Source organism: Alligator sinensis, unplaced genomic scaffold (assembly GCF_000455745.1).
Source record: "Alligator sinensis unplaced genomic scaffold, ASM45574v1 scaffold617_1, whole genome shotgun sequence".
In the NCBI taxonomy this organism is placed as follows: Eukaryota; Metazoa; Chordata; order Crocodylia; family Alligatoridae; genus Alligator; species Alligator sinensis.
The window spans coordinates 1,123,811-1,149,627 of NW_005842291.1; the positions used below are offsets into that span (position 1 = coordinate 1,123,811).

The following is a 25,817-nucleotide window of genomic DNA, read 5'->3' on the forward strand; positions in this document are numbered from 1 at the left end:
TCTCTGCTAGCTTGTGGCCATTATTTCTTGTAACCCCTGGGGGCGCCTTGGTGAATAAATCCTCACCAATTCCCTTCTGTGCCCCCGTGATGAACTTTTTATAGGCAGCCACAAGGTCGCCTCTCAACCTTCTCTTGTGGAGGCTGAAGAGGTCCAGGTGCCCGAGTCTCTTCTCGTAGGGCTTGGCCTGCAAGCTGGTCCTTCTCTGGACCCTCTCTAGGTTATCCACATCCCTCTTGAAATGTGGTGCCCAAAACTGGATGCAGTATTCCAACTGCGGTCTGACCAGCGCCCAATAGAGGTGAAGTATCACCTCCTTGGTTCTGTTTGTCATGCATCTGCTGATGCATGATAAAGTGCATTTAGCTTTGCTGATGACTTCGTCACACTGATGACTGATGTTCATCTTGGAGTCCACTAGGACTGCGAGATCCCTTTCCAATTCCATGCTACCGAGCAGGTCATTTCCTAGGCAATAGGTGTGCCAGACATTTTTCCTCCCTATGTGCAGCACTTTGCATTTCTCCTTATTAAATCGCATTCCATTGTTTTCTGCACGTTTGTCCAACCTGTCCGGATCTGCCCGTAGTTGTTCCCTGACCTCCGGTGTGTCCACTTCTCCCCACAGTTTTGTATCATCCACAAACTTGGACAGAGTAAACTTCACTCCCTTGTCCAAGTCACTAATGAAGACATTGAAGAGTATCGGTCCAAGGACCAAGCCCTGTGGGACCCCACAGACCACATCCTTCCAGGTCGATACCTACCCGTCCACCACCAGTCTCTGGGTATGACCCTCTAGCCAATTTGCCACCCACCGGATTGTGTAATCATCCAAGTCACAGCCTCTTAAGTTGTTCACCAGTATGGGGGCTGGATACCATATCGAAGGCCTTCCTGAAGTCTAAGTAAACAAGATCTACCCCTACTCTTGCATCTTGCGTTTTGTAACCTGGTCCTAAAAAGAGATTAGACTAGTCAGGCATGATCTACCTACTACGAACCCATGCTAGTTTCCCCTCAGCATAATTTTTCCTGCTGGGCTGTCACATATATGAACCTTAATAATCTTTTCAAAGACTTTGCCAAGGATGGAGGTAAGACTGACTGGCCTGTAGTTGCTTGGATCTTCCTTCCTCCCCTTCTTGAAAATAGGGACCTCATTGGCCCTTTTCCAGTCCCCCAGGACCTGGCCCATGCGCCACGAGTGCTCAAATATTCTTGCCAGTGGCTGTGCAATTACATCAGCCAGTGCCTTCAGTACCCTCAGATGGAGCTCATCCAAGCCCGCTGGACTTAACGCATCCCGTCATTGTCTTGCCCCTCGCTTAGGAACACTGAGCAAAGAACTCATTGAAGAGTTCAGCCTTGTCCCCCCTGTCTGTCACCAACTGCTTTTGCCCATTCAGTAGTGGTCCTATACTACCCTGGGCCTTCCTTTTGCTCCCTATATATCTGAAAAACAATTTTTTGTTATCCTTAACTTGGGATGCCATCATCAGCTCCATGGCAGCTTTGGCCTTTCTAACTGCCTCCCTACAACTGCGAGCTGAGGAGGCATACTCCTCTTTAGTAACTTCTCCCTGTTTCCACTGCTTATATGCCCCCCTTTTTGCCCTTAGGCTACTCTGGATTTCTCTGGTTAGCCAAGGAAGCCTCTTGGCCCCTTTCCCTCTTTTCCCCTGCATCGGGATCATCTCCCTCTGTGCCCAAAGGATCTTTTCCTTAAGGCACAGCCACCCTTCCTGGGCTCCCATCTCGCTAAATCTCTTACCCTGCAGTGCATCATTGAGTAAATGCCTGAGCTCCCTGAAGTCAGCCTTCCTAAAGTCTAGCACTTCCACCCTACTAGTTACCTTTCCCACTCTATGCCTTATGGTGAATTCTATTATTTGGTGGTCACTGTCACCCAGGTGACCACTGATCTGTAGGTCCCCTACCATGTCATCCCCCGTTGCCAGTACCAGGTCCAGTAAGGCATTCCCCCTAGTGGGACCATGTACCTCCTGCGTCAGGTGGAGGTCCTGCACACAGGATAGGAACCTGCGTGAATGGTGGGAATTTGCTGTCTGCATCTCCCAGCAGATGTCGGGGTAGTTTAGGTCCCCCATGACTACCGCTTCCCTAGTCTTTATGGTCTCCGAGAGCTGCCTCAGATGTTCCAAATCTAGTTCTTCACCTTGGTGTGGGGGTCTATAGAAGACCCCTACCATCAAATCTCTGGAATTTAGGAATTTAGAGTCCTTCATCTAAAACTCCTGAAGAGCTTGACCTCGTAAGCATTCCCTGGGCATGCCTCAAATACACCAGCAGGATCAGAATCCTAGTGAATGCAATGGCAAACTCTGCTTCTTTTTAAATTGGTAATGGTGATCTTTTTGCCATGTCCCTTTTCAATAACAGTTTAGTTATTACAGCCAGCCAGGATATAGAAGATCCAATTCAATACCCTTCCTAGTCCCGAGGGGTTCAAACTCATATCTCCATCACCCAAGAGAATGCTCTAATCACAAGGCTATAGGCTGTGGGCTATGGTACTCTTCAATACCCCTTCTATAGCCAGATCACTCAAAAGAAAAGAATTCTAAGTTCAGTGCGAAAGGGTGAACAAGAGTGAGCATAATTCTACTACTAGTGATTTGGGCAGTCATTTGAGAAATGGGGAAACTACTTCCTGATTCCTACTCTAAGGTCTCTCTATACTATTTCATGTCAAATTATGTAAATAAACCTCCTAGGGATTCTAGGTCTCCTCTCTGCCAGGTAAGTATACCCTAATCATTGGGTCAGAGAATTACAGTACTGTTGAATATTACCATTGACCTTCCAAGCTTTAAAACGTTATTAGCTATAGTTATGTTTTATTCCCAGCTAGAGGGTCAAAAGCATTATAATTCCTGAACTATTCTCAGATCACAGCACAAAATTCCATCCCAACTGAAAATGTACTAGCCATGCATGTGCACAAGCATTAATCCTAATGTTTTTTCCTGTCATGATATACACCTGCATGGTGATGTTAGTTCTTACTATATGATAATGTCAACATCCTCTTAGACACAAAGATTTGGGATAAATAAAAGAAAAAAACAAACAAACCCTCCATGAGCTTTTAGGGAGTAAATATACTTTCACAGCCTGTAGATAACAAGAGCTGTGGAACGAACATTGAATGCTAAACTTTTCAAAAGGGCCCTAAGTGACTCCTAAGGCTCCTACTTCATGGAGGTTAGTGACTTCATGGCCTTTTAACAGTTTTTCGTGTTGATGTTTTTAAGTAAAAGGCTATTTAAATGAAATGAGATGATTACTATTATTACTTTGATATCTAGTAACGTTCCTGAAAAATGGCCTGCCATGGCTACCATGTCATGACTCATTTTGGAAAAGCCTTTTACTTGGTAACCTTAAGGATTTGTTTTATAACTTCTCTTCATCATGGCAGATATCTTTCTTAGGACTGTACATTGCTTCCCACCACCATTGCATCTATGTTGAGACATAATTAAATCTCAAATCAGAAAAACTGGATGTCTTGCTTTGTTACAGATATGTAACACAGGATACATTTGTGAATCTGATCTCTCAGATGCTACAAAATGATTTCTGGCCCTAGTCCAAGCCTGGGCAAAACTGTGCTTTAAACCTGAATTTCAAAGCAACCCTCACTGGGTGTGAACACACAAAAGGCCACCATTCCCTCTTCATCTGATGTCTTTGGAGTTCCAGGTAGTGGGTAGTGGGGTCAGAGCATAGTCTCTGGGGATAATTAAATAGATGTGTATATGAATTACACAAATGTTATTTAAAGAGGATCTCTCTGTTGCTGTATTGGGTTTTGTTTTATGTGCTGTTATGTAGCACTAATGTGAGAGATAATTTCTCTCCAGATATTTTTGTGACATCTTCCACTAAGTGCGAGAAAAAGAATAGAAATTATGCTTTTAAGAGTATTAGTCATTCCACATTGAACAGTCAATGGATAAAGAAGGAAAAATCCTGAAAGCAAGGACAAGAGCCTAGGCTTCTCCCTGCCTAGGTGAATGCCATAACGCTAGGTAACAGAGTAATGTGCTTTCTCTTCTTGGTCCTATTAATCTTGCACTTGTATCTTAACTGAGGTATAGTTTTCACAGGAGGACATAGGGCATTCAAGTAGGAAATGGGAAACATGGGCTCAGGCTAAAGAGAACCTAGCACCCAGGTCTTAAATGGGCAAGCGCTGTGATTGCTACAATGCTATATAAAACATACACATTACCATTACCACCCTGTGCTTTTTTCTGAGAGTTCCTGTCCTGTCAGTGTGCATTAATCATGCAAATCTTAGCAAATCTATCAGATTAGGCTGCTCTAATTTCTGGATCCCAATGGGGCAAGTCAGGACCAGCTGGATCTATTAGCCGAGACTGGGGCAGTTCTAAAAATGCACAGAAATTGAAGTGCAAGAGAAAGCCAGAGGGAGTCTACTTCTATAGTCTAGTGGTTATGGAACACCTTAAAAGGAGGGCAGAGGCCCTGGGTTCTAGTCCTACTCCCAGGACTGTATGTATTTTAGATTAGACGGTCATTGGTTAAAAAACAGAAATAATCCTCGCATCAGGGATTGTAACCCAGGACATTCCTAGGGATATGCCATAACTATAGTAGGCTATAGAAACAGGATTCTTTTTGCTTGCTCTGCTCACCCCATGACTTTTGCACTCTTGGCTTCCCTGTGACACAACTTCACCCAGAACGTGAACAATGCCCTCAGTTGGCCTATTTTATAACCTGCTGGTAAAGCATTCTCCTGAGAAGTGGAAGATGTGGGTTTAAATCAAACTTTTAAGACTGAAGTGAGATTAAAATCACTTCTTTCCTGCATGAATACTCTGAGCAAAAGGCTAACGGGTAAAAGATCTGCGTCACTGTTGCCTTCCAAGAACAATTTTATTTAAGGAGAAATGTAGGCAGGAGTTTGGAGCTGTGCGGACCCAAGTGTTCCATGTGAATTACTTCTGATGTTCAGGTGCAGATGACACTAAGCTGGGGGGAGTTATAGATATGCTAGAGGGTAGGGCTAGGATTCATAGAGATCTTGACAAATGGGAGGACTGGATCAAAAGAAATCCCATGAGGTTCAATAAGGAGAAGTGTAAATGCTGCACATAGGGCAGAACAATCCCATGTACTGGTACAGGCTGGGGACTGACTAGCTAAGCAGCAGCTCTGCAGAAAAGGTCCTGGAGATTAGAGTGAACAATAAGCTGAGTGTAAGCCAACATTGTGCCCTTGTTGCGAAGAAGTCTAACGGTATACTGGGCTGCATTAGTAGGAGTGTTGTCAGAAGATCAAGGGAAGTGATTCTTCCCTTCTGTTTGGAACTGATGAGGCCACTTCTGGAGTGCTGTGTCCAGTTTTGGGCCCCCCACTAGAGAAAGAGAATCCAGTGGAGGGCAACAAAAATGGTTAGGGTGCTGGGACACATGACTTATGAGGAGAGACTGAGGGTATTGGCCTTATGTAGTCTGGCAAAGAGAAGACTGTGTGTGGATTTAATAGCTGTCTTCAACTACAGGAAGGCTGGTTCCAAAGAGAATGGAGCTAGACTGTTGTCAGTGGTGGCAGATGACAGAGCAAGGAGCAATGGTCACAAGCTACAAAATAGGAAGTTGAGGCTTGATATTAAGAAAAACTTTCTCACTAGGAGGATAGTAAAGCCCTGGAACAGGTTTCCCAGAGAGTTTGTGAAATATTCATTCTTGAAGATTTTTAAAAGCTGGCTAGACAAAGCCTTGGCTGGGATGACCTATCTGAGGCTGGGTCTGCTTTCAGCAGGGGGTTGAACTAGATGGCCTCCTGAGGTCCCTTCCAACCCTAATTCTGCTTTCAGCTGGGGATTGAACTAGATGGCCTCCTGAGGTCCCTTCCAACCCTAAATTTCTATGATTCTGTTAGAATCCCCTAATGTACATGCTTAGGAATCCTTGCAGTCCAAATTGGAGGTATCCAGATCTTTTAGGTGCCTAATGAGTTTGTAGCAGATGATACAGAGTTATTTGGAATCATTCTTTGAAACTAAGGCACCTAAACTTCCCCTTTAGAACTTGAAGTATAATTCCTGCTCCAAGGAGTTCACACACTGGCAGAAAGGCACTGGTATGGACTGAGAGGACCATACCAGTGTAGCTGAGTTTTTCCTTTTTTTTTGGTTTGGGACATCATGGGTAATGTGGGTACTTGGATTTTGCATGAGAAGAAGAATATAATTGTCATAAAGGGACTGACAGAATTGGAGGAGGTCTGGAGATGGAATTGAGATAAATAAAGGAGATATTGAAGGTTAATGTATAACCAAATTATAATGATTGAGCCTCTTTTAAATGAATAAAACATGTGATAAAAGAGCAGAAGACAAAGTAACTAAATGTTTTTGTATTTTTTTCTTTCAAGTGAGATGTTTTTGACATATAAATATCAATTTTATCTTCTTCCAGATTTGCAAGTGGCATTCAGAAAATGCATATCATACAGAAAATGTTTGTCATACACCAAGCAATGCATCCTTTCGAGGATATTTATTCAGAACTAGCTGAATCATTTGATGGGAATTGGTCCCCAGGCTAAAATCTTTTATTTGATATTTAAATACATCATTCCCCCCCAAATATTCATGGATTAAATCCAATTATTTATTTAGTGACTGCAAATCTGCAGAGCCAAGCAATAGGCTCCTTGTTAACTGAGTTCAAAGTTATTAATCTGCCTCTTAGGTGTTAGAGGGGATACTCCTCAATAATATGTGACATTGTTTGTGTCTCTCCACAAGAGCACAGTGGGTTAACACTGAGGCCCCAGCAATGGAAGTTGGCTGCACAGGGGTCTTGGCCTGTCCTGAACCTGTTTAGCAGAGACCACTTTCGCTGTGTTAATTCAAAGCCAGCAGGTTGACAAGTGGGGTTTGTCACAAGAAACTTATTAATCTAATTATATAGTGTATCAAAATAGCATTTTGTACATTTGCCAAAAAACATAATAGTGTTTATCATCCTATTGGTTTAGTTGGATCACTTGATGTGAAATCAACTGATGACCGAGAATGTCCTGCAAAGAACATTGCTTAATGTACGTGTTGTGTGGTGCCTCACCAAATAGAAGGACTTATGACAGTTATTTTGGCCTGATGCTTCTGTGAATAAGGGCTCCAGTATTTGGTTGTTGATGGTGCTCCCACAATTGTATATGAATACTTCATAAACTTCAGTATCTGCACAACATCCTCTATAGTTAGAGCAGCACTATTACCCTACTACGTAGATGTGGCATAGAAAGACCAGAGACTAAATCCATAGAGGTATCTGACGTGTTGTAGTTGAGCATTGTAATCCCATACTTTAGGGGCCTAGCCTTGAAGGAAAATCCATGAATTTATCTCCTTAGCCAGCACACAGAAGAAAGCTGCCAACACTACCCATTGTGACACACTGGGCGCATCTACATGAGATGTTTACTGTGGAGTTGCCTAATTAACTCCACAGTAAAACATCGGTGTCTACATGTGCAGTGCTATTAGGCCACAGTAAAATAATAAATGCCACCTTAGGATAGTGCTGTCCAACACAGGTACAATCCTCCCACACCGTTATTTAGTGTGCTGCAGTGCACATATAGGTGCTAACGGGGCTGGCTGGGACACAAGGCTGCTTCAGTGTGGGGACTGTCTGCCAGCTAGCACTGCACTGAAGCACTGTTGTGCCCCAGCCAGTCTTTCCAAAGCACATTGAGCTGGGTCAGAGCAGCCCCAGGGTTGCAGGCTGATTCCCTTCCCCACCTCACCATACCCCTTCTCAGATGGGGCTGCTCTGCCCCATCTCAATGGGCTGCAGTCCTGGGCGCATGTGCAAATGATGCACCTGGAAACAATAAACTCCAGTGCAAATTGTGCTGGAGTTTGTTTAGTCACCTTAATAGCATGTGTAGATGCACCCACCAATGATGGGTGTTTCTTAAATCTCACTGTGACCTGTGTGCCTAATCCTATGATGCAGGGAGGTACCTGCTTTCACCTGGGATTCAAAACCCTGAACTTTCCTCTGGAATGAAGCAACTAACTTGTTGCTTACCAAGGAAGGGCAGGGGTCATTCCTTTCTTTTTAAACCTGGCTACTGGTGGTGTCATTCCTAAGTTAAGTTAGAGTTAAGCAGCCAGAGGATGTGAGAAATCCTAGTTCAAATTGCCTCGTGTGTTTAAACAGAGGTGTCAAAAAATTGCTCAGTTTTTTAGTTAAAAAAAATAGGGAAAACTGAGCACTGCTATTGTGAGATTTAATGTCTCAAGACCCAGAATGTTTTCCATTTTTCATATATGTTCTTAAACATTCTTTCTTACTGTAGGATTCATCGGTGTTTTGAAACACTATTCGTCTATGGAGGGTGTCTTTTCTTTTGCTCCAGCAGAGCTTTAGAGGTTCTGATTAAATGGCTTTAGTTATTAAATGGCTTTAGAGGTTCTCCTTAATTAAGGGCTTTAGTTATTAAACCCCAGAATCCCATCCAGCACCGTTTCTTACTGTTCCCATGCTTTAAGAAAGTATCCATGCAGCAGTATAACTAGGCTGGGTGAAGAGGGGTTCTTGCCCACAATGAGTCTTTGGCATGGCAGTAGAAGTTCTGTGCTGCCCCTGCAGGCCACAGAACTGCACCAAATAGCTCATCAGGTAGATGGCAGGCAGGTGGAGTGAGTGCAGTGGTGCTCCCCTCCCATTTGCAGTGGCCGGGAAAACCCTGTGCTGTCTCTCCATGGCCACAGGAGCCAAGCAGTGCAGCACTGCACCAGTGTATCTGGAGGGTGGGAGAGGGTACAAATGGAGGTAAGCAGAATGGTGTTTCCCCTCCACTCCTCACGTATTGTGGTCAGCATACCCTTTCTGCTGCTCCCCCTCTCCTGGACACTCAATGAGCTCCCTACACCACTGCATCCATAATTTCAGGTGTTTCGGCTGCAATAAAAATAAGACCAGTACTTCTAAAGATTACCTATTTTAGAAGCAGTTTCATTCCTTGATTTTCAATTGGAATGAATTACAGGCAAAATTTATAAAAGCTGGCATAGTTTGAATAAAATTAACAAAATAAGCTGCACAGATAAACAGAAGACATTGGAATTTCAAATTGAAAAGGAATGGAATCAAATCATAATGTGCACAGGAAACAATGCAATTGTCTGTAATTTGATGGAGACTTAGCTTAAATTCTTATATTGATTCTATTATACTCTTTCGCAGATTATGGGCCATGAAATTACTGCCTCATGAGCAATATTGGGGAAATTGCGATGGAGAATGAAATTAAGAAAACATCATTTGAGTCTGTCCCAAAATATAGGGAAATTAGTAGAATATAGAAACTGTTTCCAAAAATATTATTGCAATGACCCCTCCTTTCTCCCTCTGGGAATGATTTTAGGAGTAGGTAACTCAAAAATACTAAATGCTAATACACAAAAGCTTATAAAAATGTTATTCCTGTCAAGACGACACAAAAAGACATGGAAATCAGTTTCTGATTTTGTATAGTAAGTAGTGGTAGTATTTAGTGAAGAATGGAACCAGGATATTCAGTTTCAGAACAAACTGAACAAATTTAAAGCTGTATGATGTCCTTTCTTATTAATATAGTACTAACATATTAATGAAGACACAATGAAATCTTCAGCTCTTGAAAAACAGGAAGAGAGCAAAGTAGACAGATTGTTTAAAATGAAATTCGTTTTAACTTTACCTCAATCTTTACAAAATATTAAAACTTCTGGAATTTTTCTGTCTCAGTGGGAAAGACTCAGTGGGAACGAGTATAAAATTGTTAAGGATGATACAAATTTTTAAATGCACATGTTAGATTATCTAGTGAATATATGATTTTTGTACTAGCTTTTTTCTTTAATCTCTGATAACGATACATAAAATACATTAAAAGCATGAAAACATGAAATCCAAAATCCATGTCTGTATTTTTGGCAATTAATCACATTTCTTAATAGCAAATTTCGTTTTGTGATCTATTAATGAGAGTGTAATAAGCTACAGTTAAAAGTAAAGAATTCATATTCAGTGGAAGCCCTTCACAATTTTGCTCTTCACAATTAGCAGAAGTGTAACATGTCATAAATTACCACATCCCTATGGAATATCCAGGTAATTCTGTAGATATGAATGAAAAAAATAAATAATTTTCTAGAGAAACTTTAAACTTTTAAGGATGATCGCTAATACTAAGCATCCTGTGAACTTTGGAGAAATACATGTGCCAGTGCAAATAAGGGAACTGGTTGGGATTATAGGAACTCTCAAAGGGAAGGGAGAGAGAACAAGTTGGGCTTAGTTTAGAGAGAGGGAGGCAAGAAACCATTTGGAAGTGAAAATGATCTGGGGAGTGTAGCCCATCGATACTCATGTGGGACAGAGACTTCTTATGGACTTCTGTCATAAAGGAATTTTTAGCATTTAAGAAGACTTATGGAACCTGTCAGATGAAGCATTTTAAAATGGATTTAAGATTGTATATATGTTTAGTAAATTAATTGATGGGGAGAATTTTACTCTGTGATACATTTTATAATATGCATTTTGGAAAGTAACAATGGTAAAAAAACAAAACTGAGTATGGCTGAAAAGTAGTCAATTACAGGCATTATAATTTACTTAATACTGTCCAGATCATCTGTCTTGAGATGAAGAGGCACCATATTTGGAAAACCTCATTTTTCCTCACTACTGCCAGTCCCTGTAAAATGATGCATATTTTTGATGGTGCAATCATTTGAATGATATATGGATAGCTGCTTCTTAATCCAAATATCATAATCTCATTCTGAGAATTCACTTTTTCAAAGTTAAGTATAAATCCACTTTTCAAAGTTGTTTGCCAAATTTGCTTGCCACACTTTTTCCTTAAGGCTTTTCAGAAAATCAAATATATGTCTAGTCACAACAGATAGCAAAACATCTTGAAGAGACAAGAAACAATACATTTTAAGATAGCATTTTTTTGTAAAATTAAGTAGTATGTGTTGCCAGAAAAAATACATTCTGCCTGACCTGTTTCAAAACAAATTTTATCCAGTGTGAATAACAGCTGCAGTAGAACAACAGCTGCATGGGAAAAATAGATCTATGATAAAAATGGCAACTCACCCTTAACTACAGCAGTGCTATGGGGGCATCATTAAAGGAAGAAGTCCAAAAGTTTTCAGGTGCACCTCAACAGCTGCCAATTTAGTGGAGGAAATCTGCCTTTCAGTTCTTGTGGGACAAGATTTGCTCGAGTGCTTTCCCTACTGTTAAAGATTTCCCTCTGTGTATAATATGGATGATTTAGAAGAAGCTGTGTCAGCACTGATTTATACATTGACAGCTAAGGATAATAAGATATGGGCAAACATACAGCTCACCCTTTTACAGATTAACTTGCAGACTGCATTAGGCAAATTTGATGGCATTAAAAGATTTTGCCAATTTGTCTGGAAACAATTTCTCTTTTGTGTTGTGTCAAGGGTAACATTTCATGCCATTGTACTAATTTAAATGGCTTTGATAAATTGTTCAAGAGGTTAGAGAATTGTACTGTAGATATATTTTACCTCTTTAAAATAAAAAGGCTATTAACTTAATTGTTAAATGAAATTAATTAGTGAAAATCGAAAGACCTTAAGAATGCAGGTTTTAAAAAAAGAAAAGCAACACTGCAGCACTAATATTGCACCAAAATGAGTGAACACTAGATGTAGGAAATTATATTCTGCTTTTAATTCCTAGCAAACTGAAAGTCTGTATCATTTTAGAGATTTGTTCTTTTTGCTATAAACCACAATGAAAAATACATGCAAAACAAAAGACTTTAAAAAAGTTGTTATATTACAATGAACTGTGATGTAATGATTTATTAACAAGTAGAGGGTCATCATAGATTCAGAAGTTGCTTAGTAAGAACCTCATCAGGTCTGGTAGCACATAGTACATAATTAGAAATGCAAAGGGCAGGGTTCGTTATTATGATCATATTAATATTATTTGTCCACATTTACTTATCCATGTATCTGATTCTGGTAATTTACCTTCCCAGTTCAGAGCGCCTTTCCTGACTTTTTAAGTGAGGCTGAAAGATTTATTTTATATGATTAGTAATGTCCCAAAGCTCACAAAGTATAGGTTTAAACACCAGGTCCTAGGGCAATACTTACAGGAAAAGCTTGTTAGCAGTGCAGAAATGTGAATTTTATGTTTAAGTGGTTGATAATTTCAGCAAAGGATGTATCCTTTTTAAAAAGAATTATATAATACATACTGTATTAATGTTTTGAGATAAAGAAAAGTAATAACATCCTTCAGAGAAATGAATGTAAATGTTTCATAACTTAATACTTAAAGATTAATAATGTATGGGATGGCACTGCTGAATTTTATTTCCAGAATTCAAGTGCTCCGTTATTACATCCTATCTGCATATAATTACAAGAACACAAACTATGCAGAAAAAAAAATCCCATTGAAGGTTATTGCAGAACAAGTGATACTTTTATTTGGAGCAGAATTAAAGAATACAACTAAGCAAATGTGTATACCTAGGAAAATGTTATTTCTTCATTTATACGAATTCTAGAAGGAAGCTGCTTTTAACCCCCCCTAAAAAGTGGTCTCTCTTCCTTTTACTTGCCAAGGATAGTGAAATTAACATGCAGCTGGGCTTCTCTGATAAATGGATTCTGTTAGGTCACTGAGGGGATGCATGTGACATTAAGTGATTTACAGTCCTTTACCTTAATGAAATTGTTTCAGCGAGATGACGCTGAGAGCTTTTAATGGATAGCTTTTCTTGATGTAATGAAATTGCATTCCTTTGGCATTTAATATAAGGTGCAGTTATTATTTACTGGAGCTTTCCCAGAGCTGCTGTTTTGCGCAGACAGTTCAGAACAAAAAGAGATTTCAGTGGCAGCATCAAGGCCAGAATGGCGTGTGACATTCTTAAGCAGATGAGTGTATTTGTGAGCGCATTTCAGTTAGTGTGGCCTAGCTACATAGACCTTTAAGAAGGCTTTCTTACACATAACACTGCCAGCGTTCATCTCTTTTACATATACCCTCCTAATCTGTTTAACAGGCAACTGGATTACAACCAGATCAGCTGTATTGAAGATGGGGCATTTAGGGCTCTTCGCGACCTGGAAGTGCTGTAAGTACTGCTTGTATCTCTTACTTTTAACGGGAGCTCAGTATCTGGGGACTACTAATGTAAAAGCTTATCTGCTAGCTGCAGCCCTGGTGTCAAAACAGTCTAGTGGAAACATGTCTTAAAATAATCCTCTGTGATGTATTATAGAATGGCAAAAATATGTGGAAAGATATAGATATTCCTTTGCTGAGCATGAAAAGCATTTTACAGAAAATCAGATAGCACGGACTGTGTGAAAGATACCCAGATCTTTTTTTCAAACGAGGATGCTATGAATTTATTCATTTTGTGAAAAATATTTTTCATTGTTGGAGTGCTATACGTGTTTAGTACTGCTTTTGTCTTGTAAACTTATGTAAATTTGACCAATTCTTATATGTAAAAACAGAACAGTATAACAAATACAATTGTGATGCTAGATGTTTTCATGAAGCCACTTTCCAGTAAACAGAATAGTCATACTGAAAATATGTAGCCTATTCACATTAAATGCTTTTAACAGAATTTTTTCTGTTCATTATGTTTATGGCATTGATTGAAGACTTGGATAGCGTATTACCTTGCTTACTTTTATTTTGCATTGTATTGAAGCTGCTGTCAAATGAGGTTAAAGGTAACAAAAAAATCATCAATGACACCTGACCTGAAACAGTAACTATAATGAGCAAAACATCTAATTCTCAAAAGAATTTGAGGCACAGAATAAATTCCTGAAATATTTCTTTGACAATCAAAGTGTCACATTTCAGTGTTACTTTATAAGTCTGAAAATGTTATAATAGAGCAAAAGCCTTTGTCCGTATCAACAATATTACTTAATGTTGTTTTAAATCACTCTTACTTCACATGCATTGGAAACCCAAAACTAAATCAAACTTGCAAGAGGGAATTTTCCTAACTTAATTTGTGTTGGTAGATAGGAAAAATCAAGAAGCTCTTCTGAGAAAAAAGAGTTTCTTAATAAATAAAACCCAAAAGATCAAATGTGAACAACTCAAGGAAAAGGTGGCAGTTTTTCAGCAGCTGTTGATCTAATGTGTACTTACTGTGAACATGTGTGTAGAAATTCCTTTTATTTCTAAAAATGTTACGACATTGCTTATTTTAACATGAATGACTTAAGTAATCAGGCCAAATGTTTGTTTATCGTTATACAACTGAGTAAAAATATTTGATGTTAATATCTTCAAATTGTGAAGTGTATAGTTGCTAGTCATCTCTCTGCCTACCTGATGCCCTATGTGATTTTTATGCTCAGAATTCACATAGTGTGACTCGAATTTTCCCAATTTAAAGTTCAAGCAGATATCAGGTTACTTAATTTATAATACAAGGCCTCCTTGCAGGTTCTATGGGCCCAAGAGAAACAGGTGGTGAACGCATATTTTAATTAAATCAGATATTATTTGTGTTTCCTTACTGCCATCAGTTTTAATGATCAAACAATAGACAGACCATGTTATATGGCAAAAATGTGCATGGACTTCAGTGGGTCCAAATGATTCAAACACATATAAAATAATAGTACAGCACCAAAATGGTGGGTCAAGCAAAAATTTGGTTCTCATTATATGTACAGTATTTCCATCATTTAGGCATATAAATAAAAAGTTCACCATCTTGAATTAAGCCATTTGATTTGTCAAACAATAACACAAAAGTTGTTAAATGTAAACATCACATTGAGACAACTATGCTATAGTTTGCATAATTTCAGCAGCCACATTTTCCAGTAAATAAACAGAAGAGGAATAAAGATATACCACCACCTAATGTACACTGAGTAGTCAGTAAGTCAAACTATTTTGCTTTTGATTAGTTTAAATTCTGAAAATATAATCATTATCAAAATGCAAACCTATGTCAATTGTCATGTTCCAAATGCAAAATATATAGTCCAATTCAGATTTAAATATATATTTTTTTAAGTTTTAAAATGTTTGTTAATGTAACAGGTCTTGTGCAGCTGTTAAAAAATTACTTTCCATCATTGTGATATATTGGAAATACTGCAGAGGCTGAGAGGATAGTAGCATTAAAGGGACACAGTCAATTTGAAATCTAGGTCATTTAAAAAATTAAAAATAGTCTGAAATCCATATCCTGCTACTTAAGACAACAAATCTCTGTGGTTTACAGTGAAAATGTTGGTGGCTTACAGTGAAATGTTCTTATTTTGGAAATATTTTTCAAATTTTCTGCTGCCACTGTGTGGGGAGGCAAATGATTTCTCTCTAATCTGTTTTGGTCATCATCATTTTAAGGTTTGCATTTAACAACAATAGAAAACATTGAAGGAGAAGTGTATTTTTTTAAGTTGATAGTATCCCTTTAAGAATAATATTTAAAAAAAACCAACCCATAGGTATGTCATCGGATGACATTGATTGTGGTCTAATCAGTTAAGTTCCTATGACATACCTTTTTTCTATTCTCCAGCAAATGTATCTATACAAATGGTGCTATGAAAGAGGAAGTTCAGAACAGGTAAAGGAAGAAATAATTGACTGACTAAAACACCAAAAGTATGGAATTGAGTGTTAAATGTCTCTAGAATCTTTACTAATTATTTAGCTAAGAATCGTATAAATTTATATTGATTTATTTCTCCTTTTTAAGAATAATAATAATAATAGCAATAAAACTTTCTTTTATATCCATCAATAATTCATGTTGGGTGAAGCAAAGGAAACATGCTAGTAGATCTATCAGAGCATCTGAATGAAAAAGTAAAGACCTACCAAAGATTGTACCCTTATTTTCCCTTTAGTATCAGCTTTCCACGCCCCCCCCCAATTATTTTGTGGGTTGACACATGACACTTTTTGCTGATTAAGCTCCTTTTTGATTTGTGTAATCCTGAAAACATGCAAGGGAGATTCCTCATGCATGGCTAAAGGGAACATTTAGAAGCATGAATCAGTAAGCCCAAGATGTAAAATTGCAGCATATTGCATATTTGCCAAACATCACCCACGCAGCTTCTGTTAAAATAAATTGGAGGTGCAAAGCCCTACTCCATCCACATGGCTAACACTACATTGATGTGTTTCAGGAGCGTTGTCTTTTAATGAAAAATTTTAGGAAAAAATGGAGCTTGTATGAAAATAAAACTGTAATACTATTTCAACATGAAGCACAAAAATATAGGCAATGAAACTTTCAATACTCTGTTAGAATTAATAACATAAAACTCACAATAAAATTTTGGAAAACATACCCCATTCAAATGAACAGTTTGTAAGGCAAACATACAAACTCCATAAATTATACTGTTCTCTTTCTTGTTCTGAATTCAGATGGGTCTTTCTTTTATTTGCAGATAAAAGAATAAGTAAAGTAAGATATAATAAGTAAATTCATGGTATTTCACGGTGTTCTTTTATTTTCACAAAATAAAAGTTTGCCGTAAAGGAAAAGTCATAGATAACCAAGCATTTCTTTACTTAGCTATGTCCACATTGCCTATCCCAACTTTATGGTATATTGCGCAATGTATATATAGTGTGCCGCCGTTAATCCTCTAGATCATGGAGTCCATGTAAGAGGTCTAGTCACCAAGACCTTTGATGAGTACACCTAGGCAAGAGTATGGAGGAATGGAAGCTGCCCAAGCCTTAACATCTCTCCCCGCTGAGACAGAATCGAAAGGCTCCAAGCATTCAAGTCCAGACTTTCAGGGTGCCTGTAGATGTGCGAAGAGGCTGCTCCAATGTGCTGTAATTACAAAATGTCAGAGGAGATTAGATAAATTGAGTCTGCTGGATGGTGCAAATTAGTGCGCTCCACCCAGCCTCCGCATTTTGTGTATCAGCATCCCCACACTTCAGAATGGTGGTGGGGGCACTTTAACTAATGCTCGTTTGACAAGCTTTGGTCAATGTGCCCCCACTGCCATTTTAAAGCACAGGGACACTGATACATGAGACACTGAAGTCACTTTAATTAGAGCAGCTCTTGGAGCTGCTCTAATTGAAGTGCTCCCTACCCCCCAGAACCACCCCTGGAGCACACAGAAAAATGCCCTCAGTACCTTGATAGTTGTAGCTTCCGCCAGAGAGCAAAGGATGAGACTGCTGCTGACTGTCTAACACCTCAGCAAGGGTGTGTTCCTGCCAGGGTGATGTCCCTTAGCCTTTCTTCAACCAAGGATACCAACAAGGCAGGAGGGCTAGGGTTTTGAGGCACCCTATACTTGCTGTACTTTGGAGGTTGCAACATTGTGGTATTTTATAGGAGCTACCCTGCCATGAACAGCCCTACCGCATTGCCACCAGGCTCTCCCATCGGATGCAGTTTACAGTCATACCCAGAACCAACATGTATATAACACTTTCAGTAAAATATTAAGAATCCAAAAGGTATTATACAATACGAATCATCTATAATCTACTTAGGGCTAAATGACAGTTACCAACTCTAGGCCCTACATAGTTCGTCAGCTGTAGGGTTGGTCTTCCCAGAAAAAGCCGTGACAAACAGGTGCGTCCTGTCCTCAAAGTTACAAAACCTGGGTCCTGCGCTTCCAGAGAATGGAATTCAGGGTCTCTAAGAATGTGTTCAGTAGCATATAGGGGCAGATAAATGGGGAGCCCAGCCCCAGCTTCTGATTTAGAAAGGGCACCGTACTGGCAGCTCCTGAGGACCCATGTTGCAGGGCTACTGCAGCTAGTGTACAGCTGGCATACAGTGAGCCTGGCCCCCAGCCGCAGCAGTAGTAGCTGCTGCCAAGTGCAGAGAATCTGGCCATGGCAAGTATGACTGCCTTCCACCTTCCATTCCCCCAGCTTCTGAACATCCTGCTACCAAACCCTTCTTTTTTATACCAGAATGGCATTTCCGGCTTTGTTTCCACAGATGAGCTCAGCATGTGTAGTAACTCCTTCTAAGCAGTTTTTGTGGAATCCCAGGTCATTTCAGGCTATTAAATGACAAACATCAGATGTACATTAATAACATCAGATTTTCTTCAGAAACTGTTGGACAATATCTGCATTACTAATAACTGTAGCAAGCTGACTTTGTTCTTTTTTATATGTTGCAGCACTCTCAACAACAACAACATCACACGATTATCAGTGGCAAGTTTCAACCACATGCCCAAACTCAGAACTTTGTAAGTAGTCCTGTTGGAAATAGTTGTCATTTCTATTACTCTACTGCATGTACAATTTCCACACACAGTTTTGCTTGTCTTCTGTAAAAGTAGATGGCTCAGAGTCATGGAAAATAAAAGAGCAACTGAAAAATCTCTAAATTGATATGCAGTGGTATATAGGCTTGAACAGATGTACTGCAGAGGGATCTGGCAGGTCAAATTAACAAACCGTCATGGTAAATTCAAGACATAACATAGCAGCTACAGTCTCTTTATGAAGGGTATTTAGGGCCATTGGAAATGCAGCCTCAATGGCTGCCCCAATATTCAGTCCCTGTTAAATACCTCTCACATCAGCTTCACCCTCTAGAGAAGCTGAGTGCAAGAGACTGTCCTGCCCAGAACACTTCATCTCATAAATGGATGCTTTTTTGAAAGTAAAAAAATTGTTTTACTTTGAGCTGCTGGATGGGTCACATTTCATTTAAGAACATGCAAGGATCTTTGATTGGCTGTCAGATATGATAAATGGGAAATCTTTATGCTTTATTACTGAACTGCTAGCAGACCTAATTAAACTAAACTGGTTCTCCAACATTCTTTGTAACATAAAATTATAGCATCATCCGGTAGTGCTGTTATAATTAAGGCTGTGCCAGCATTTACATTCAAGCCCCCGTTTTTAGAGTTTGTGACTTAAACATAAAAGTATGCTTCAAGCTACTAGAATGAAACAAAAGGACTGTTTAAAAAAGTGCTAGTTTGGTTTATTCATTTTTAAATTTTTTTCATGGGTTTGTATAAAAATTGAGAATGGCTTTTTAAAGAGATGCAAATTATATTAAAAAGCAAAAACAAAAATAGACATCTATATAAGGACCTGACCCAGAGGTGTTTTCCCAAGCAGAACTCCCACTGAAGTGAAAGATGGAGAAATTAAAGATAAATGGGAGGTTGGCTTGAAAAACAATCTAATGCTGCAGCTCAGTCAATATAATTACATGTGTTAGAATGTCCTTGATGCTTAAAAAACTTTAACATTGACAAGTTTGTGTATATGTGGAGATCCCCTGTAGCTGAGTAAGGGTTATGAAATTGATAGGACAGGTCATGTAAAGATATAAAGTATCTCACATTCCTTCTTTTCAGGATTGGGTCCTATCTTACTACTTAAACTAGTCTGTGGACTCCCACTAGCCTGTTTAGTATTGTGCACTGGAATACACCATTGTGTTTGTATTACTTAAATATTTGGTTAATCCATATTCAAATATTTAAGTGCAAACAGGATTAATGCCACAAACTTTTGTGAGTCATATTGTTCAGCCTTTGTGACTTTCCTACAATTTTTGTGAAATTTTTACTCTTTCAAAATGTATAAACAGAAGAAAGTTAGTCCATGGTACGATATATTATATAACTGTGATAGTTAGCTGTAATAATAAACAGCCAGTGGAGAATGCAGAAAAAGAGATGTATCACTCTTGTACCAATTCTTATTTTATTTACCATTTTGTGAGGACTAACTACATTGATCTCAGTGGAAATATTCCTTGTTTGCATGGGTGCAAACGAAGAATCAGACCTTTTGTCCTTAGCCGCTAGTGGCCACGTATGGCTCTTAAATTGTGACTCATTTTGTGTGCTATATTTGCCACAATACACAAACATAATAGAATGAGCTGAGGACAATATGCTAGCTTTAATTTCTTCTTTATGAATGGAAATACAAAATCAGTTAAATCATCTTGTAGAGCTGCCCCACAAAAACATCTTTAATGCTACTTAAATGCAGTTTTTAGTAGATAAATTGGCTTTCTTTTGTGAGTTCTAATTTTTTTCATATCCATTACAGTTATTTAGTTAGGAATGAGCACATCAGCTAAAAAGGGCTAAAATGACATTACTCTGTCATGGATGATTCGAGGAGCAAAGGTTTGATTTATAACTTTGGATGTCCTTTTTCTTAGTTTGAGAAAACATAAAAGCCAAGCAGAAGTAAATTACCTAATTTAGTGAATACATTTGTCTGGTATTCTATCAATGGCAAATTGCTTTTTGCCACTTGGCAAGGAGCCATGATCTTGTTGTGGGTCTCTGCCAACAGAGGCAACTTACTTAATTCCTTCACTCCCTGCCATTTGGTCTTTTAATTTCAGGCATTGCTTTGAGTATGGGTCCCTAGGAGCCAAAAGCAGTTAATCCCATTTTCTGTGATTAGAAAAAAGAGAGGAAATCAGAAAGGGGATGTGAAAGAAGGTGTTTTATATCGAATTATTATTCCGTCTTGTTCAGCAGAAAATGAATATGACCTGCTAAAAGGATTTTGCAAGCAGTTTCTATAGAGACTAATAATGACCAGACTTACTGATATCTCTAATTGGAAGCCAAATCTTTTATTAACTTTTTTTTTGCTGCCAGTATATTATTATTATAGGACAATTTACTTCAGACATTTTTGTCTTACTTGCCTTTTGCACAGATATGAGCTAAGGTCTTCCATGGCTTTTTTAAGCCATTATATATTTGCTTTTCTCTTTCAGCAAAGAGAGAAGAAACTGTAGATACTCAATTTTATGTTACCAAATTTAGGTGTTCAATAAACGAATTAGCTAAAAGCTAAAAAGACTTTTTTTGCCACTTAAAGGTTAATAAAGCTACAAAATTCTCAAACATCAAATAAAAATTTTAAAAAATTAACCCCTCATTTAAGGGGTTCATAAAAGTAAATCCTTCTTGTTCATTCAGTGCTTTCACTCAAGTTACTTTTGTTTTGGTTTTTTTATTTAGTTTTTATAATTTAAACATAGTGATTGTTTCCTTTCATGCAGTCGACTCCACTCCAACAACCTCTACTGTGATTGCCACCTGGCCTGGCTATCTGATTGGCTGCGTCAGCGCCCCCGGGTTGGGCTCTACACTCAGTGCATGGGCCCATCCCACCTGAGAGGACACAATGTAGCAGAAGTTCAAAAAAGAGAATTTGTCTGCAGTGGTAAGAATTACATATTCTGTTGGAGCTTTGTCTTAATAAACATTTAAAACCATCTTAATGGAGGCTTCTAATCATGTACACTGTAAAATATCTCTTTGAATTTCAGATCCTCTAAGTCCAAATACATTGTTTAAAAATCTGTTCAGTTAATTTGGAAATATTTGTGACTCAAGTATGATTGTTTGTGATGTTTTGTACTTTGGCTAAATGATACATATGGAAACTATATGCATGTCCTTCCAAAAATCAAATTATTTGGGATGGAGCTACCTGAAAAATAAAATCTAAACATTCAATGTGAGACACCGAGGCAACTATTTCTATGAAATGACTTTTAACTGGGTGAGCTCATTTTTCCCTTTCTTCAGTATTTGCTGTAATTTTCCTTATCTCTGTACTCCCAGTATAATTGTAGAATGACTTTTGTCTGCTTTAGCACATCTGGTTGTTTTCTATAATGAATATTGACATTACTAACAGTTCATTACTAATCACTTTTTTCTCTGTTCTATTTTTCCCTTTCTTCATATCTTCTAGATGAGGAAGAAGGCAAGTTAATGTTTTTTTCTCCTTTTTTATGCTCAGATTGAAATGTATATGTAAACTTTGGCTAATGTTTCAGACTTTCCAAAGACATCTAGATACTTGAATATGTCCAGCTTATATTTAGACTGTCTACACAAGGCACTTAACTGCACACTAGCGTAGTTTACTGTGAAGTAAGCAAGTACATCTACATGTGCACATGCTTACTATGCAGTAAACCTCGCTAATCATGAGTAAATTTGCTACCTGCAAATGTAAGTAGCAATTTTACTTGAGATTAGTAACAGTGCAGTAGCGCTCATGTAGATGACTGACCAGGAGGAAATCAGCTCCTGGTCACCTGTCCGCCAGGGGGCGAGATTACTCCCTGGCCCTAGGAACTGCCTGCTGCCGGTGCAGGCTCTGTCAGCAAAGCCTGGGCAGGGACGAAGTCCCCCTGCCCCAGCAGCAGGAAGCTCCAAACCCTCTGTTCCATGATCACGATTGGGGATTGGGAGCGGGAGATCCTTATTTCCTAGCCCTTGTTCTGCCATTGTGATCAGAGGGGCTGGGAGATCCTTATAAAGACCTGGAGATAAATGTCTCCCAGTGCTAGCCTCACGGTCACAGAGCTGATGCTGGGATATAAGGGTCTCCCAGCACATGACCGTTGAGCTTGGGCTGGGAGATGAGGGTCTTCCAGCACTGGCCTCTTGGTGTGAAGCTGGTGCTGGAAGTTCCCTAATAGTGAGGGCTGGGGAGCTTGTTCCTTGTCCAGCTCCATGAGCACAGAACTGGTCAGGGACCAGGCTGGGGAACTAGTTCCCTGCTCAGGTCTGCATGGCTCTGGGGAGCTTGTTCCCCACCCAGCTGTGGGCAGAGAACAGGCTCTCTAGACCCTGCCAGCAGGGAGCTCACAGCAGCAGCTCTCTACAGCACTGGGAAATGTGTTGCTTGCCCAGCTCTGTGTTTGCGGAGCTAAGTGGGGAACAGGCTCCCCAGCTTCCACCCTGTGTGCGGGGCGGGGGCTGCGAACTGTCCTGGTCAGCCCCATGCCCCAATTCAGTAATCAAGGCATGGAGCTTGGAAAGAGTTGCAGGGCTGAGGTAGGTCCCAGCCCCCTGCCCTGATCTGCCAGTGGGCCAGCTAGCAACGAGATAGCTGCCCCACCAGTGTATTGGGGCAGGAGTTGAGACCTCCCCCTCCCCTGCAGCTCTTTCCAACTCCCCGGCCCATGATCGGGGAGTCAGGGCCAGGAACTCTGCTGCTGTGGTAAGGGAAGATTGGTCCCACCCCAGCGGTAGGCAGCCCTCAGGGGCAGGGTATAATGTTTCCTGGCCCAGTGCTCTCTGCCAGCCCCTGGACTATCACCCAGGGAGAACCTAGATCTCCCCCTGGTGGGAGCAAGGTCTCATTGCAGGGCCCTGGGAAGTAGCAGCAGTAGAGTGGTTGACCCATGAGTAAACTGATCCCGGATCAAATGCATGTGTAGATGCATCCACTGTGAAGGTCTTTTCTGTCCTGAGGGACTTCTGTGGCCAGACAGGACCCCACTGACCTCAGTGAAATTTTGTACTGGAGCAGGGATCTGCTCATGTTAACCTGTGTATAAAATTAAGAGTTAGTTCATTACCATCCTGAGTCTAATGTCTACTGGCTCAAAATATTTTGCCTTTGTCTTGAGATAAGGGAATCCCAACAAGAACCATATATATCACCTGAAAATTAAATTTGGCTTTAAGCAGATATCTGTGAATATTCTCATTTTCTCTGAGATATTAGCTTTCTTGTTAAAATATTGTTTTGGGGAGGGAAAATCAGTATGTGTTTCTCATCTCTTCACTAGTTTATTTTTTTTTACTAAGTTTGAATATTATTTAAGAGCTTAAAAATAATAACATATATATGTTATGTTAGGTTTGGCTCCTTTTTGCTCTCATGTACATCTCACTTACCTCTAAATTTTAAACATTAAAAACTGCTGTCCCGGGAGACTAATATTCTTCATGGTATAATTTAGGAAATGGAACAACTATATATCAAGTACTGAGTATGCACAACAGCTAGTTATATCAAGCTTATAATTTGTTTATCTATTTTAGCATGATAAAGTTTCTAGGTTACAGTATGCAGACAAGGTTATTTGGGTAAACGTGGTATCTTTAATTAGATCAACTTAATACAGTAAAATCTCTGTTATCTGGCATGAGTGGGGAATTCCAGGTACTGGTTATGTAAAAATTCCAGATATCTAAAAATACTGGGGGGGAGGGGGAGGACTTGCACACAGTGGCAGTAGTACGGGGTGGTGCATGGCGGCAGCGCGGGACAGGTGAATGTGGTGGCGTGTTAATAGATTATTCCAGCTAGTAGAATGCTGGATAACAGGGATTTTACTGTAGTTGGAACAATTTTTCTTTACAAGCTTTCAGCTACAAACACTTTTCTTTGGGCACAGGGAGAGTTGTTGCTTTGTGTGTTCTCCAGGGTGAAATGGAAGCCATTATGCAAAATTCAGGTTTGTGGAAATGCAAATGTGTAGCAGTGAGGATCAAAGGCCCTGCGAGACAGGTAGCTGGGGTGGGGTGGGGTGGGGTGAATTTGAAGTGGATCCTGGATCTTACACCTGCACTTTCAGAAATGTAATATATCTCATCCAGTGCACTGCATGCCCAGATGGAAAATATGTAGGAAAAAACAAACAACAACTGCACACCAGAATGAACACACACCAAAAGTTCATCAAAGACAAAAATACCCAACTACTTGTAGGTGCACACTTCTCAGAAGATAACAAATCTCTCCCCTATCTCTCAGTTCTAATCCTTAAAGGGAATTTAAAAAACACCTTTTGTTACAAGCCTATGAACTTCACTTCATAAATCAACTGGATACAAAAAATCATGGACTAAATATAGACATTGAATTTATGGCACATTATAACCTGCCTACCATCCAGTAACCTCAGGTAACCTGTCTGCATTTTACCAGCTACTTTCTATCACCACTTCAAATTCCCTCTCCCCTCCTCCCCAACTTGCCCTTGCCACTCCAACTACCTGTCTCACACCTGTTGTCTCGCAGGGCCTTTGATCCTCACTGCTATGTACTTGCATTTCCACAGACCTGCATTTTGCATACTGGTTTCCATTTCATCCAGGAGAGCATACAAAGCAACAGCTAACTCTCCCTGTGCCTAAAGAACAGTGTTTGTACCCGAAAGCTTGCAAGGAATAATTTTTCCAACTATTTAGTTGGTCTAATAAAAGATACCACATATACCCAAATAACTTTGTCTGCCTATGTCCTTAGACCAACACAGCTACAACCAAGAACTCTAGGTTACAGTATAACATTATACAATAGACATGGAGATCTTCAAATTTAGATTTGTGATGCAAAAGTGGGTCAGGAATTTTTTAACAGATTTATATTATTTTGTTTTAAACAAAAAGGGAAGGAAAAGAAAATATCTTGCCATCCCAAATTTGAATAGCTACAGTAATTAGATTTACTGGCTATACTAGAGAATGTGCCATTTATACATTTTAACAGTGCACATAAATCATACCTTGATCTATTTTCTGACTGTGAAATTATTCAACTTAAATGCAGTGAATACACATGCCCACTTGATAAAAGATAGCACAAAGAACTTATAAAAAGATTTACTTATTTAATTCCAACTACATAAATTAAGATGAGTTAGAAGGGTTTCTTTCTTTTTTTTTCAGTCTGGAATAACATATATAAACTCACTGAAGCATAACTTTACAATTTTACCCAAAGTGTCTTTGAGTTCTGGAGTTATAAGATAAAAAAAAGCATGTAGTTTTGAGAAAAAAAAGAAAAAACATAATAGGAGTACATATATTAAAAGAAATGTTGTATTGTGCACAATAGAATATACCAGCTAATTAGGTATGTCTCTTTCTGGTAGCACAGTTTGTTCATTACCATTAACAATATTTTTATATAATACTGTTT

At 39.3% G+C, this 25,817-nt stretch overlaps 1 protein-coding gene across 1 annotated transcript in view; it reads left to right on the top strand.

Moving 5' to 3' along the window:
* SLIT2 (slit guidance ligand 2) overlaps window positions 1-25,817 on the top strand; it is a 469,229-nt gene that overhangs the window by 291,442 nt on the left and 151,970 nt on the right. Inside the window, exons 6-8 of the mRNA XM_025209503.1 lie at window positions 13,141-13,212; window positions 18,257-18,328; window positions 21,142-21,305. Coding sequence (XP_025065288.1) covers window positions 13,141-13,212; window positions 18,257-18,328; window positions 21,142-21,305 — 308 coding nt within the window. The remainder of the gene's footprint in view (window positions 1-13,140; window positions 13,213-18,256; window positions 18,329-21,141; window positions 21,306-25,817) is intronic.